We start from the raw sequence: 17,581 nt of genomic DNA, 5'->3' as shown, positions 1-17,581 counted from the left end.
GAATGAATACATTCATTGTCGAAATCATGCAAATTTTTAAACTCTGGAAATGGTTGAATATCTTATTTTACCCATACTACGAATGCTCCTTTTTGGCTTAAATTTATGGCTTTAAATTGGGGGGAAAAAAGCTTTATAAAAGCTATATACATCATTAATATATTGTTGTTTATTCATCTAGATAAGGTGTTCATATATTTACGAATATATATGAAGGTGTCTTATGTTTGATGTGATATATTTGTCTCTAAGGTGTTGAGTGTATATATATTTAAAGTGTATATTTTTTTTTTTTTTTTTTTTTTTTTACAAGGGTGTCACCACTTATCAAGGCCCAGAGGCCACTCGAGGATAAGGGTCAATAGGTATACATTAGTCATTGTGATTTTAGCATAGTAAACAGTGGGAATTTTGTAACTTGGATTACTTAGGGGGACGATTCAATTAGAACTTGTTCACATTGTCTCTAAGGTGATATAGATAGAGAATTGCATCAGCAGTGAGATATCTACTGCTTGGTTTTAGATGCATAAAAAGTAACCAGCCACTCCTTTCCCCATTGTACTACATGCTCAAGATCAGAGGAGAGAGAATTGGAGAGAACTTGGTCGTTTACTGTCTTAGATGTGCTACCATAAATGGTAGTGTCGTCAGCATAAATGTCTACAAATGATTTAAGGATGTGATTTGGAAGATCATTAATGTAGATCAGGAAAAGAGTCGGGCCCAGGATGGACCCCTGAGGGACACCGGCATTAATACTGTGGGCTTCTGATTTTTGCCCCTCAACTACTACTCTTATGAACCTATCAGAAAGAAATGATTTAATAACTGAGAAGACATTTCCAGCTATACCATAGCTAGAGATCTTATGAAGTAAACCTTTATGCCATACCCTTAAAATTAAAAATTAAAAGATACATCAAAATTTGAATTTAACTTTAAGTATTATGGTATCTGTTCACTGCACATTTACCTATAAGTATGGCAAACCATTTATAATTCAATGGCTGTAAGATTTTTTTCAAAAATAAACAATTATAAACAGAACGACTCATAGAAATCTATCTATATTATTTTTTCATTTTAATATACTTTCATAGAAATGTTTCTGTCATGTCACAAAAAACTATTTTCTTTACGTCACATGTGTCATGCTCATACATTAATTCCATAGCTAATATAACATACTGACAAACGGGTCACAGGTAGTCTAGTAGATAGATAGGTCTCACAAGAGAAATTGGCATTCTTTGTTACACGGGAAAAAGTTGATTCAGTGGAGAGAGGAGAAGTGGGAGGGAAACTGATTTAGTAGTAGGAGGCCTCTGTCGGTCAGGATTGACCACAGGTGATGCACACACACACTGGGCAATAAGTTATGGAGGACAGACTGTGGCCAACGTAGCATGTTCTCCCCCTTCACGTAGCTAATTGATTCAAAGCCGCAGCAAAGCTGTTACAATCTGCCATCACAGGAGCTGCTAGAACAAAGTTGTAGATAATGTCGAACTACAAGATGTCTTCAATAAGTTTCCGGACTTTTTTTCTACAGGCATTAAAATTGTTGCAGACTCTTAAAAATTTAGTATGTTATTGCTATACATTAGGATTATTTTCTTACGTGCAATTGCCATTTTGTAAACTAGCTATTCACAACGCATACGTTAGGATTATTTTCTTACGTGCAATTGCCATTTTGTAAACTAGCTATTCACAACAAATATGTTAGGATTATTTTCTTACGTGCAATTGCCATTTTGTAAACTAGCTATTCACAATGCATACGTTAGGATTATTTTCTTACGTGCAATTGCCATTTTGTAAACAAGCTATTCACAACGCATACGTTAGGATTGTTTTCTTACGTGCAATTGCCAATTTTTTAAACTAGCTATTCACAACGAATATGTTAGGATTATTTTCTTACGTGCAATTGCCATTTTGTAAACTAGCTATTCACAACGCATACGTTAGGATTATTTTCTTACGTGCAATTGCCATTTTGTAAACAAGCTATTCACAACAAGTATGTTAGGATTATTTTCTTACGTGCAATTGCCATTTTGTAAACTAGCTATTCACAACGCATACATTAGGATTATTTTCTTACGTGCAATTGCCATTTTGTAAACTAGCTATTCACAACGAATATGATAGGATTATGTTCTTACGTGCAATTGCCATTTTGTATACTAGCTATTCACAACGAATATGTTAGGATTATTTTCTTACGTGCAATTGCCAATTTTGTAAACAAGCTATTCACAATGCATACGTTAGGATAATTTTCTTACGTGCAATTGCCAATTTTGTATACAAGCTATTCATAACGAATATTTAAGGATTATTTTCTTACGTGCAATTGCCATTTTGTAAACTAGCTATTACCTACGAATATGTTAGGATTATTTTCTTACGTGCAATTGCCATTTTGTAAACTAGCTATTCACAACGAATATGTGTGGATTATTTTCTTACGTGCAATTGCCATTTTGTAAACTAGCTATTCACAATGCATATGTTAGGATTATATTCTTACGTGCAATTGCCATTTTGTAAACTAGCTATTCACAACACATACGTTAGGATTATTTTCTTACGTGCAATTGCCATTTTGTAAACTAGCTATTACCAATGCATACGTTAGGATTATTTTCTTACGTGCAATTGCCATTTTGTAAACTAGCTATTAACAATGCATACGTTAGGATTATTTTCTTACGTGCAATTGCCATTTTGTAAACTAGCTATTCACAATGCATACGTTAGGATTATTTTCTTACGTGCAATTGCCATTTTGTAAACTAGCTATTCACAACGCATACGTTAGGATTATTTTCTTACGTGCAATTGCCATTTTGTAAACTAGCTATTCACAACGAATATGATAGGATTATGTTCTTACGTGCAATTGCCATTTTGTATACTAGCTATTCACAACGAATATGTTAGGATTATTTTCTTACGTGCAATTGCCATTTTGTAAACTAGCTATTCACAACGAATATGTTAGGATTATTTTCTTATGTGCAAATGCCATTTTGTAAACTAGCTATTCACAACGAATATTTAAGGATTATTTTCTTACGTGCAATTGCCATTTTGTAAACTAGCTATTACCTACGAATATGTTAGGATTATTTTCTTACGTGCAATTGCCATTTTGTAAACTAGCTATTCACAACAAATATGTTAGGATTATTTTCTTACGTGCAATTGCCAATTTTGTAAACAAGCTATTCACAATGCATACGTTAGGATAATTTTCTTACGTGCAATTGACAATTTTGTATACAAGCTATTTATAACGAATATTTAAGGATTATTTTCTTACGTGCAATTGCCATTTTGTAAACTAGCTATTCACAACGAATATGTTAGGATTATTTTCTTACGTGCAATTGCCATTTTGTAAACTAGCTATTCACAACAAATATGTTAGGATTGTTTTCTTACGTGCAATTGCCAATTTTGTAAACTAGCTATTCACAATGCATACGTTAGGATAATTTTCTTACGTGCAATTGCCAATTTTGTATACTAGCTATTCACAACGAATATGTTAGGATTATTTTCTTACGTGCAATTGCCATTTTGTAAACTAGCTATTCACAACGCATACGTTAGGATTACTTTCTTACGTGCAATTGCCATTTTGTAAACAAGCTATTCACAACAAGTATGTTAGGATTATTTTCTTACGTGCAATTGCCATTTTGTAAACTAGCTATTCACAACGCATACATTAGGATTATTTTCTTACGTGCAATTGCCATTTTGTAAACTAGCTATTCACAACGAATATGATAGGATTATGTTCTTACGTGCAATTGCCATTTTGTAAACTAGCTATTCACGACGACTATGTTAGGATTATTTTCTTACGTGCAATTGCCATTTTGTAAACTAGCTATTCACAACGAATATGATAGGATTATGTTCTTACGTGCAATTGCCATTTTGTAAACTAGCTATTCACAACGAATATGATAGGATTATGTTCTTACGTGCAATTGCCATTTTGTATACTAGCTATTCACAACGAATATGTTAGGATTATTTTCTTACGTGCAATTGCCATTTTGTAAACTAGCTATTCACAACGAATATGTTAGGATTATTTTCTTATGTGCAATTGCCATTTTGTAAACTAGCTATTCACAACGAATATTTAAGGATTATTTTCTTACGTGCAATTGCCATTTTGTAAACTAGCTATTACCTACGAATATGTTAGGATTATTTTCTTACGTGCAATTGCCATTTTGTAAACTAGCTATTCACAACGAATATGTTAGGATTATTTTCTTATGTGCAATTGCCATTTTGTAAACTAGCTATTCACAACGAATATGTTAGAATTATTTTCTCACGTGCAATTGCCATTTTGTAAACTTGCTATTCACAACGAATATGTTAGGATTATTTTCTTACGTGCAATTGCCATTTTGTAAACTAGCTATTCACAACGAATATGTTAGGATTATTTTCTTACGTGCAATTGCCATTTTGTAAACTAACTATTCACAACGAATATGTTAGGATTATTTTCTTACGTGCAATTGCCATTTTGTAAACTAGCTATTCACAACAAATATGTTAGGATTATTTTCTTACGTGCAATTGCCATTTTGTAAACTAGCTATTCACAATGCATACGTTAGGATTATTTTCTTACGTGCAATTGCCATTTTGTAAACTAGCTATTACCAATGCATACGTTAGGATTATTTTCTTACGTGCAATTGCCATTTTGTAAACTAGCTATTAACAATGCATACGTTAGGATTATTTTCTTACGTGCAATTGCCATTTTGTAAACTAGCTATTCACAATGCATACGTTAGGATTATTTTCTTACGTGAAATTGCCATTTTGTAAACTAGCTATTCACAACGCATACGTTAGGATTATTTTCTTACGTGCAATTGCCATTTTGTAAACTAGCTATTCACAACGAATATTTAAGGATTATTTTCTTACGTGCAATTGTCATTTTGTAAACTAGCTATTCACAACAAATATGTTAGGATTATTTTCTTACGTGCAATTGCCAATTTTGTAAACTAGCTATTCACAATGCATACGTTAGGATAATTTTCTTACGTGCAATTGACAATTTTGTATACAAGCTATTCATAACGAATATTTAAGGATTATTTTCTTACGTGCAATTGCCATTTTGTAAACTAGCTATTCACAACGAATATGTTAGGATTATTTTCTTACGTGCAATTGCCATTTTGTAAACTAGCTATTCACAACAAATATGTTAGGATTATTTTCTTACGTGCAATTGCCAATTTTGTAAACTAGCTATTCACAATGCATACGTTAGGATAATTTTCTTACGTGCAATTGCCAATTTTGTATACTAGCTATTCACAACGAATATGTTAGGATTATTTTCTTACGTGCAATTGCCATTTTGTAAACTAGCTATTACCAATGCATACGTTAGGATTATTTTCTTACGTGCAATTGCCGTTTTGTAAACTAGCTATTAACAATGCATACGTTAGGATTATTTTCTTACGTGCAATTGCCATTTTGTAAACTAGCTATTCACAATGCATACGTTAGGATTATTTTCTTACGTGCAATTGCCATTTTGTAAACTAGCTATTCACAACGCATACGTTAGGATTATTTTCTTACGTGCAATTGCCATTTTGTAAACTAGCTATTCACAACGAATATTTAAGGATTATTTTCTTACGTGCAATTGCCATTTTGTAAACTAGCTATTACCTACGAATATGTTAGGATTATTTTCTTACGTGCAATTGCCATTTTGTAAACTAGCTATTCACAACAAATATGTTAGGATTATTTTCTTACGTGCAATTGCCAATTTTGTAAACTAGCTATTCACAATGCATACGTTAGGATAATTTTCTTACGTGCAATTGACAATTTTGTATACAAGCTATTCATAACGAATATTTAAGGATTATTTTCTTACGTGCAATTGCCATTTTGTAAACTAGCTATTCACAACGAATATGTTAGGATTATTTTCTTACGTGCAATTGCCATTTTGTAAACTAGCTATTCACAACAAATATGTTAGGATTGTTTTCTTACGTGCAATTGCCAATTTTGTAAACTAGCTATTCACAATGCATACGTTAGGATAATTTTCTTACGTGCAATTGCCAATTTTGTATACTAGCTATTCACAACGAATATGTTAGGATTATTTTCTTACGTGCAATTGCCATTTTGTAAACTAGCTATTCACAACGCATACGTTAGGATTATTTTCTTACGTGCAATTGCCATTTTGTAAACAAGCTATTCACAACAAGTATGTTAGGATTATTTTCTTACGTGCAATTGCCATTTTGTAAACTAGCTATTCACAACGCATACATTAGGATTATTTTCTTACGTGCAATTGCCATTTTGTAAACTAGCTATTCACAACGAATATGATAGGATTATTTTCTTACGTGCAATTGCCATTTTGTAAACAAGCTATTCACAACAAGTATGTTAGGATTATTTTCTTACGTGCAATTGCCATTTTGTAAACTAGCTATTCACAACGCATACATTAGGATTATTTTCTTACGTGCAATTGCCATTTTGTAAACTAGCTATTCACAACGAATATGATAGGATTATGTTCTTACGTGCAATTGCCATTTTGTAAACTAGCTATTCACAACGAATATGATAGGATTATGTTCTTACGTGCAATTGCCATTTTGTATACTAGCTATTCACAACGAATATGTTAGGATTATTTTCTTACGTGCAATTGCCATTTTGTAAACTAGCTATTCACAACGAATATGTTAGGATTATTTTCTTATGTGCAATTGCCATTTTGTAAACTAGCTATTCACAACGAATATTTAAGGATTATTTTCTTACGTGCAATTGCCATTTTGTAAACTAGCTATTACCTACGAATATGTTAGGATTATTTTCTTACGTGCAATTGCCATTTTGTAAACTAGCTATTCACAACGAATATGTTAGGATTATTTTCTTACGTGCAATTGCCATTTTGTAAACTAGCTATTCACAACGAATATGTTAGAATTATTTTCTCACGTGCAATTGCCATTTTGTAAACTTGCTATTCACAACGAATATGTTAGGATTATTTTCTTACGTGCAATTGCCATTTTGTAAACTAGCTATTCACAACGAATATGTTAGGATTATTTTCTTACGTGCAATTGCCATTTTGTAAACTAACTATTCACAACGAATATGTTAGGATTATTTTCTTACGTGCAATTGCCATTTTGTAAACTAGCTATTCACAACAAATATGTTAGGATTATTTTCTTACGTGCAATTGCCATTTTGTAAACTAGCTATTCACAATGCATACGTTAGGATTATTTTCTTACGTGCAATTGCCATTTTGTAAACTAGCTATTACCAATGCATACGTTAGGATTATTTTCTTACGTGCAATTGCCATTTTGTAAACTAGCTATTAACAATGCATACGTTAGGATTATTTTCTTACGTGCAATTGCCATTTTGTAAACTAGCTATTCACAATGCATACGTTAGGATTATTTTCTTACGTGAAATTGCCATTTTGTAAACTAGCTATTCACAACGCATACGTTAGGATTATTTTCTTACGTGCAATTGCCATTTTGTAAACTAGCTATTCACAACGAATATTTAAGGATTATTTTCTTACGTGCAATTGTCATTTTGTAAACTAGCTATTCACAACAAATATGTTAGGATTATTTTCTTACGTGCAATTGCCAATTTTGTAAACTAGCTATTCACAATGCATACGTTAGGATAATTTTCTTACGCGCAATTGACAATTTTGTATACAAGCTATTCATAACGAATATTTAAGGATTATTTTCTTACGTGCAATTGCCATTTTGTAAACTAGCTATTCACAACGAATATGTTAGGATTATTTTCTTACGTGCAATTGCCATTTTGTAAACTAGCTATTCACAACAAATATGTTAGGATTATTTTCTTACGTGCAATTGCCAATTTTGTAAACTAGCTATTCACAATGCATACGTTAGGATAATTTTCTTACGTGCAATTGCCAATTTTGTATACTAGCTATTCACAACGAATATGTTAGGATTATTTTCTTACGTGCAATTGCCAATTTTTTAAACTAGCTATTCACAACGAATATGTTAGGATTATTTTCTTACGTGCAATTGCCATTTTGTAAACTAGCTATTCACAACGCATACGTTAGGATTACTTTCTTACGTGCAATTGCCATTTTGTAAACTAGCTATTCACAACGAATATGATAGGATTATGTTCTTACGTGCAATTGCCATTTTGTAAACTAGCTATTCACGACGAATATGTTAGGATTATTTTCTTACGTGCAATTGCCATTTTGTAAACTAGCTATTCACAACGAATATGATAGGATTATGTTCTTACGTGCCATTGCCATTTTGTATACTAGCTATTCACAACGAATATGTTAGGATTATTTTCTTACGTGCAATTGCCATTTTGTAAACTAGCTATTCACAACGAATATGTTAGGATTATTTTCTTATGTGCAATTGCCATTTTGTAAACTAGCTATTCACAACGAATATTTAAGGATTATTTTCTTACGTGCAATTGCCATTTTGTAAACTAGCTATTACCTACGAATATGTTAGGATTATTTTCTTACGTGCAATTGCCAATTTTGTAAACTAGCTATTCACAATGCATACGTTAGGATAATTTTCTTACGTGCAATTGCCAATTTTGTATACTAGCTATTCACAACGAATATGTTAGGATTATTTTCTTACGTGCAATTGCCAATTTTTTAAACTAGCTATTCACAACGAATATGTTAGGATTATTTTCTTACGTGCAATTGCCATTTTGTAAACTAGCTATTCACAACGCATACGTTAGGATTACTTTCTTACGTGCAATTGCCATTTTGTAAACTAGCTATTCACAACGAATATGATAGGATTATGTTCTTACGTGCAATTGCCATTTTGTAAACTAGCTATTCACGACGAATATGTTAGGATTATTTTCTTACGTGCAATTGCCATTTTGTAAACTAGCTATTCACAACGAATATGATAGGATTATGTTCTTACGTGCAATTGCCATTTTGTATACTAGCTATTCACAACGAATATGTTAGGATTATTTTCTTACGTGCAATTGCCATTTTGTAAACTAGCTATTCACAACGAATATGTTAGGATTATTTTCTTATGTGCAATTGCCATTTTGTAAACTAGCTATTCACAACGAATATTTAAGGATTATTTTCTTACGTGCAATTGCCATTTTGTAAACTAGCTATTACCTACGAATATGTTAGGATTATTTTCTTACGTGCAATTGCCATTTTGTAAACTAGCTATTCACAACAAATATGTTAGGATTATTTTCTTACGTGCAATTTCCAATTTTGTAAACTAGCTATTCACAATGCATACGTTAGGATAATTTTCTTACGTGCAATTGCCAATTTTGTATACTAGCTATTCACAACGAATATGTTAGGATTATTTTCTTACGTGCAATTGCCAATTTTTTAAACTAGCTATTCACAACGAATATGTTAGGATTATTTTCTTATGTGCAATTGCCATTTTGTAAACTAGCTATTCACAACGAATATGTTAGAATTATTTTCTCACGTGCAATTGCCATTTTGTAAACTTGCTATTCACAACGAATATGTTAGGATTATTTTCTTACGTGCAATTGCCATTTTGTAAACTAGCTATTCACAACAAATATGTTAGGATTATTTTCTTACGTGCAATTGCCATTTTGTAAACTAGCTATTAACAACGCATACATCAGGATTATTTTCTTACGTGCAATTGCCATTTTGTAAACAAGCTATTCACAACAAATATGTAAGGATTATTTTCTTACGTGCAATTGCCATTTTGTAAACTAGCTATTCACAACGAATATGTAAGGATTATTTTCTTACGTGCAATTGCCATTTTGTAAACAAGCTATTCACAACGAATATGTTAGGATTATTTTCTTACGTGCAATTGCCATTTTGTAAACTAGCTATTCACAACGCATATATTAGGATTATTTTCTTACGTGCAATTGCCATTTTGTAAACTAGCTATTCACAACGCATACGTTAGGATTATTTTCTTACGTGCAATTGCCATTTTGTAAACTAGCTATTCACAACGCATACATTAGGATTATTTTCTTACGTGCAATTGCCATTTTGTAAACTAGCTATTCACAACGCATACATTAGGATTATTTTCTTACGTGCAATTGCCATTTTGTAAACTAGCTATTCACAACGCATACATTAGGATTATTTTCTTACGTGCAATTGCCATTTTGTAAACTAGCTATTCACAACGCATACATTAGGATTATTTTCTTACGTGCAATTGCCATTTTGTAAACTAGCTATTCACAACGCATACATTAGGTTTATTTTCTTACGTGCAATTGCCATTTTGTAAACTAGCTATTCACAACGCATACATTAGGATTATTTTCTTACATGCAATTGCCATTTTGTAAACTAGCTATTCACAACGCATACATTAGGATTATTTTCTTACGTGCAATTGCCATTTTGTAAACTAGCTATTCACAACGCATACATTAGGATTATTTTCTTACGTGCAATTGCCATTTTGTAAACTAGCTATTCACAACGCATACATTAGGATTATTTTCTTACGTGCAATTGCCATTTTGTAAACTAGCTATTCACAACGCATACATTCACGCTCGAGTGAAGAGGTGAGTCTTCCTTATTAGACTGAAATTTGAAATATTGAATTTCAAGAAAAACCAATGGAATGTACTTAATTGTCATGTCACAGTAAAAAAAAGTCCCTCCACAAGGCTCCAAACAAGTAAAAATCAATTTTTATGATATTCATGTGCTGAAGCAATAACTTTAATAACATATGGGTGGGGTTGTAACTATTGTGTACTTTCACCTAACAATTAAAAAAAAAAAAAAAAAATAGTAATTTTTTAGTTTCTTTCCAACTCAACACGTACATTTAAAATGACAACTTGCATAGGTTTTCAGGTATGCTGAAGACGAATATCATATTTAAAACTGGGGCAGGGGTAGTTTTTCTGATATTAAGAGCCTCATTATCCAATGTAATCCCTACTGTGTTTATGCAAAAATGATTGCGTGTTTGCAAAAGTTCCACTTCTGTAACAACAAGCAGCAAAATTCCACCCCCAAAACACATCAGCCATCCTCGTGATGCAACGATTCAACCGGAACAAAAATGAACAAAACTTAATTGCTACTTACTCTTGAATGGTTCACTGTTGTAATCCTTTGAACATGGGATTTCACGTACAAGTTTGTCGTATCCTTTTTCAACTGCTGCGATTTGCGTGATTGGATCTTCGGAATTCGAAAACACTAAAGCGACAACAGTGATGACGAATGCAGCACCAAGGATACCAATTTTTGCCATCATTACATAATGCCATTTCGTTCTGAAAGGAAAAACATTTTAAACGAATTTATTAGAGTACATACATACATACATTACATACATGAAGGCTTCCTTCAGTCTTGACAGACTATGGATACCCACTGCAAGGATCCCGGCGCGTTAAATTTTTGTGGCAAGAGTTGTACAATCTTACTGTAATAGTTGATATCTTCCAAAGATTCCAATTTCTTTTCATCTCATACGGAAGATCTTAGTATTTCGTTATTGCACACTGACATAAGCATTCTTGTGTCAGTTTTATAAGCATTACTACTTCCGTGCTGGTTCACTACAAATTGGAGGCAAGTGTTTTGTTTTTAACACTATCCATAAAAGATTATCTTAGAAGGTTAACAAACCACTTCCATCTTTTTTTTCTCATTAGAGTTTTTTTCTTGAATACGGTTTGTACGGTCGAAGAGCAACATCCACCCCTGTATAGTCATTCTTTTGGAATAATAAAGGCAGTTTAACTGGTGCTGAAACTGTGCAAGGCAAGGTCGTTTAGCTCCCTGTGATATTATACATATTCACTTATCTGCATGCATGCATACATACATACATACATGGTTTCCTTCAGTTTTGACAGTCTATGGATACCCACTGTAAGAGTGCTTGCGCGTGAAATTTTTGTGGCAAGAGTTGTGCAATCTCCAACCACACCGCTCCTGAGTCGACATTTTTGAATACCAGTGACAAGTGGAGGTTCAGAACAACTGGAAACAATGCCGAGATAAGCGGAAAGCACACACAGCGCCTAGAATTCCCAAATGCTCACCCATCTGGTACTAGCCAGGCTCAACGTTGCTTAACTTCAGTGATCTGACGAGAACTGGTGTGTCAATGTGATTATGCCATACATACATACATAGTCTTGAAAGATTTATGCTTAAAAATCTGGATAAGATAAATAAAAAAATTTTATTCCTTCATTGGAAACTTATTTTGCCAATAAACCAATTTCCTGCAATTACTTAATTTAGTTTCATGAATTCACAATAATCCTAATATTATTTCAGTGACCATCAGTTGACATATATATCTCCTCTCCTATATATATATATATATATATATATATATATATATATATATATAAAATAAAAAGACTGCAGAAATTCCCCTCTGGACCAAAGTACCATAGGTTTGCAACAACAGATGCCGCATACAAATTCAATACATCTACTCTGATGATCACTATTTTATGTAGCTTATGATCACTATTTCTGCTACATTCATTCTTGATAATAAAATGCTACATTCCATCCGATGAGCAACACCATCACAATCACCACATCTACAGAGGAAGGAGTTCATATTTTTCTCCCTAATTATTTAGTGCTCCCACCGCTACCAGTTGACACAGAGATAAATTCTAAATTTTCCTTCGCTATTGCACTTGCCAGTTTATTTTATTTTTAATGTTTGTAAAATAAATAAGTTCATTTCTTTATTATTGAAATAACAACAAACGAATTTAGTCAGAGTCAACTTTTCCAAATTAAATTTTACAAGTGACCTTTTTTAAAATTTGAATTTTGTAACACAATAACAATGTAACACTAGAAAATCTTTGTAAAAAGTAGAAGAAATCCATGATGACTGAAGCAATGTTTCCAATCCCATGTACCTCTTTTAGAGGAACTAGTTTTTCCCACATTTAAAACATCAGTCTCTAACTGTTCTCGTGGGGAGACAAGTAAATAACTATTATATTTGTAAAAATTACTGTATATTTCGGCATAACGACGACCCTTAAAGTTAAAAAAATTATCTTCAAAAACCAATATTTCATAAGATACCGGATGTTGCAATCTCTAGCCTAGGTTAAACAAACTTTTTTTTTTTTTTTTTTTTTTTCAATTTTCACCCCAAACAAGGCACAGTGCCACTTTGAAGCAGGGGGCTACTATCAGGGACTTAATTAGCAGAGTCATTATGAAGGGAGATGAGTAGAAAGATGTTTGTTAACATTACACTTGAACTTCTGCATATCATTGCAGTTGGGAAAGCAGAATCCCAGAAGGGAGTTCCAAAGACCCGCAGTTCTGGGGAAGAAACTATTGGAGTAAAAGGCTTTCTTGCACTTAGGGATCTCGACTGTAAAGGGATGAGACTTAGTAGCTTGTCGGGTTTGTCGGGGGTAGTTACGTCGGCGAGGTACAAGTGTTTGCAGTTCGTCAGAGCATTCACCATTAAAGTATTTGTAGAACAGGCAGAGGGATGCAACATCTCGTCGATGGGACAGAGGCTGAAGCCTAGATGACAGTTCAGGACCTATCAGGTTGACGACTCTTTTGAACCCTGTCCAGGAGCGAGAGACAAGCAGCAGATGCACCAGCCCAGATGTGACAACAGTACTCCATACATGGGCGAATGGTGGCCTTATAGAGGTATAGGATACTGGCAGGCGTGAGTAGTTTTCTAGCACGGTAGAGGGAGCCAACCTTCCTTGCAGCAGCCTTGGCAATGCTCTCAATGTATCTATTCCAGTTCATATTCCCTGTAAACGTTAGGCCGAGGAGTTTAAAAGTACTTTCAGGCAATGTGTTCTTGGCCATTGCTATTGGTGGTAGAGAAGGTTTCTTGTAGTTATTGAAGGAAACAAGCTTAATCTTAGCAGCATTGAATGTGACCATCCATTTTTGTCCCCATTCCACTACGGATTGGAGGTCATCCTCTAGTGTTTCTGCCATTTCCTTGGATATGTGTTCATTTGTTTTCCCCTCATATCTGTTATAGAGAGTGGTGTCATCGGCAAATATACCCATCTCCGAAACAATTTTATCAGGGAGGTCATTTCGTGATTTAGCAGTCATCTTATACAACCGATATGATAAATTTATTTAAAATTTCCTCCAATTTTGTACCTCTCTTATTTGACGGTTGCCTTATACACTGAAATATATAGTATTTTCTGGGTTTTTGATTTCTTTTTCAATAATATTGCATAAACTTCCGTTTTAGGATAACGTGACTTTGGTTCATTTCTCAAAAAAAGGTCAATGTATACTGTTTGTCCAACTGGCAAAGGGTGTTTATTCCAAAAGTCGTTCAACATAGAAAATGCCTTTCAGAATTACCACCCCAACCACCGCATGTTAAGAACGGCTTTCGGTACAAACACCCTTTGTAGGTTGAACAAGCAGTGGACAATGACAAAAAAAAGCAAACTTTTTTTTTTTTTTTTTCCGAATACTGCTAGGTTTTTGTTATTTTAAAAACTGGAGTAAAAAAGTTCAAACTAAATCTTAAAAGGAACCCAAGTGACTTTTTTCTTTAACTTTGATTTTTTTTTTTTGCACAAACTATATTCTAAAACTTTGAAACAAAAATTTATAACAAAATTTGAAATATCTCGCAACACAAATAGTTTGTTTACTTTCTGGCTTAGGAGAGAATATTTAAAAAAAACTTTATTTTTTTTTACAAATATCTTTAGGTATGAAAGTAAATGATATTTGCCAAAAAATAACCTCGACTGAAACTCTAGTAAATTCGTTTTATTGTTTATTTTAATCAGATTTTTTTTTTGAGCTGACAAACTGAGTAAACCACACGTGACAAAGTTGCTTTGACTAATTAAACTCTTAACGACTGACACAAATATATTTTTCAATACAATGTGCAAAATAATTGTCTCTGTTTTAATTAGATATACATAAAATCGAGTTTAATATTTAGTTGTGCATAATTAGTAAAATCAGAGCATAATGACTAATCTGAAAAAATAAATAAATAAATAAAAATTGTTTTTTTTTACAAAGATTTTCAAAAAAAAAAAAAAAAAAAAAATTGCACACAGAATTGTAAAAAATATTTTTTGTAAATACTTTTTATACGAATTTAAAAATATAATTGCCAAAAAAATAACCTCTCAATTTTTACATTTGTGCGACTTACATCTACACTCTGATTGCTTCTCACATGAACAAGTATATGTTGCGTGTTTTACAGTCAGCAAATCAGACAATCTCTACATCTACACAAAAAAAAGGAACACCTCCAAATAATGTGTATCTACACATATTGAGAACATAAACAAGAAATATTTTGTCTGTTTTGTATTAAACAAACTAAGCAACAGCAACGTGTGGCCGGGTACAACTAGTAATACAATGTATGTATATGTATTACTAATACATGTACACATATATATATATATATATATATATATATATACATACACACACACACACACAGTGCTATAATGTATTTTTTAAATTCCGTTTTAGACTACTTTCTCTTCTAATTTTAAATTATCCACCAATGAAAAAAAAAAAAAAAAGTCTTTCCGACACTATCCCCCCCCCAATTTGGAGTGCTTTTCTTTTGTTTTATTTCTTTTTCATATAATTTTAAATTGTCCGCGGAAGATTCGTACGCCATGTGAGAAGGCAGTTTGCTATACAAAGACATATTTAACAGCTGTCGTTTGTGCAAGCGCGTAGCGTAGCGTAAACGAAGGCTATAAAATCGCGGAAAATAGTCCCTGGGTTCATGCAAATGGTAAATTTGCGACGGGTTTGCTTATCAGATTCGTTTTCAACGACCTCGAATACCTCTTAAAAAAAAAAAAAAAAATTAGAGTGGTCGGTGTTCTGTTGTAGCGTAGAGCTATATTTACCGAAAACTATCAACAACAAAATTTCGTTCTGATAGTGTAGAAGCGCCCCCACCTCCCCCAGAATAAATTCTGGAATTTAGAGGTGAGGGTCAATTTCCTAAACATCCGCCAAAATCTTTTTAAAAAGATGAAAAAAAAACAAAAAAAAACATTAAAAATTTTTTTTTAATCGCATTATGTTCAAGCCGCTAAACTGCAGCTTTACCAAAGATTATTTGCTTACCTTGAAGTCGGTTGAATTTTCGAACCCTTTTTCGAAGATTTTGTTGTAGATTTCGGCGACGCATTATTTTGGGGGTCGGGTTTGGGCGATTTCTCAGGCGATTGTCCCTTCCGTCCGGATCTTTGAGTTGCTTTCCCCATAATTATGTTTTGTGCTTCCATAGAAAAATAAAAAACAAATTTATATACATATCGTAACCTCTAAAAAAAATAAAAATAAAATAAATAAATAAATAAAAATAATAAATAGATATCGGTGAATCAGAAGACTGAGAAAATCAAGTATAATGCGAATTTTGGTACTCATGCATGCACTTATTGATCCGTGCTGAAATAACGTTATTATTTAAAAAGCCATTCTTAACATGGGGAGGGTGTTTTGTACCTATTCTGTACTTTAACCTTACAATTGAATAATAATAAAAAAAAAAAACACATAAAACTTTAATTAAACTTGGAAATACGGTTTAAAAAATAGAGCGGATCATTAAGTGCATTTAGCACCCGAATTTTTGTATCTGACACTGCTGCCGATTTCGTGTCGCCTGTTCTTCTAATTCACCAAGAAATTCAAACTATTTACTATGCGTCTAAATTTATAACTTATATTTAATAGAAACATTGAAACAACTCGGAAACCTTGGTTCGAGCATGTTCTACAATAGACAACAAAACGTAAACATTTTTTTTTTTAATACAAAAAAAAAAAAATAACTGTCAAAGGAAAGATAAGATACTCTTCTACCTACCTGGATAAGTTTTTGGTATTTTAACTTATTTCGATACTTACGCAGAGAAAGTACCGTGCTGAAATAATAACGTAATTATTTAGAAACCCATTCTTAACCCGAGAGGGGGGGGTAACTACTCTGTACTTTCACCTAACAAAGTAATAACAAAAGATACCATAAGACTTGCATTTAACTTGAAAATACTATATAAAAATAAATAATAATAAATAGCACGCTACCTTCTCTGCATAAGTACACTTATTTTAAAGCGTTTATTAAGCTTGAAACGTAAGTAGTGCTATCTTGTGTACATGTCGTAGAACCCGGAATTAATTGCAGCTGTTTAAAATTGGAGCGGTTCAAGTTAGAAAATCAATCACAGAACGATACAAAACTAAAACGTTCGATTTGAGGGACACGTGTTAGTTTCAGTTTGGTTTGTCAACGGCCCAATCGGCGACTACTAGAGTTCATTTGAATAAATAAAAATTAAAATAATCATATAATTAAATAAATAGATAAAATAACATAAAAAAAAT

At 32.6% G+C, this 17,581-nt stretch overlaps 1 protein-coding gene across 3 annotated transcripts in view; it reads right to left on the bottom strand.

Moving 5' to 3' along the window:
* The window catches only part of LOC145254655 (2-oxoglutarate and iron-dependent oxygenase domain-containing protein 3-like), a 48,871-nt gene that overhangs the window by 31,146 nt on the left and 144 nt on the right, over positions 1–17,581 (bottom strand). The window contains exons 1-3 of one of the 3 annotated variants that reach the window (XM_080113304.1): positions 17,282–17,485; positions 16,313–16,466; positions 11,276–11,466 (exon numbers count right to left, since the gene is read on the bottom strand). In XM_080113304.1, coding sequence (XP_079969430.1) covers positions 11,276–11,466; positions 16,313–16,452 — 331 coding nt within the window. In that variant the 5' untranslated portion in view covers positions 16,453–16,466; positions 17,282–17,485. Of the gene's footprint in view, positions 1–11,275; positions 11,467–16,312; positions 16,467–17,060; positions 17,486–17,581 lie in introns of those variants that run through there. The other 2 variants (XM_080113305.1, XM_080113303.1) reach the window with 2 other exon arrangements.

This window comes from Euprymna scolopes, chromosome 30 (assembly GCF_053919585.1).
Source record: "Euprymna scolopes isolate OS-2025 chromosome 30, ASM5391958v1, whole genome shotgun sequence".
In the NCBI taxonomy this organism is placed as follows: Eukaryota; Metazoa; Mollusca; class Cephalopoda; order Sepiida; family Sepiolidae; genus Euprymna; species Euprymna scolopes.
This window is presented reverse-complemented; position numbering and strand designations above follow the sequence as displayed.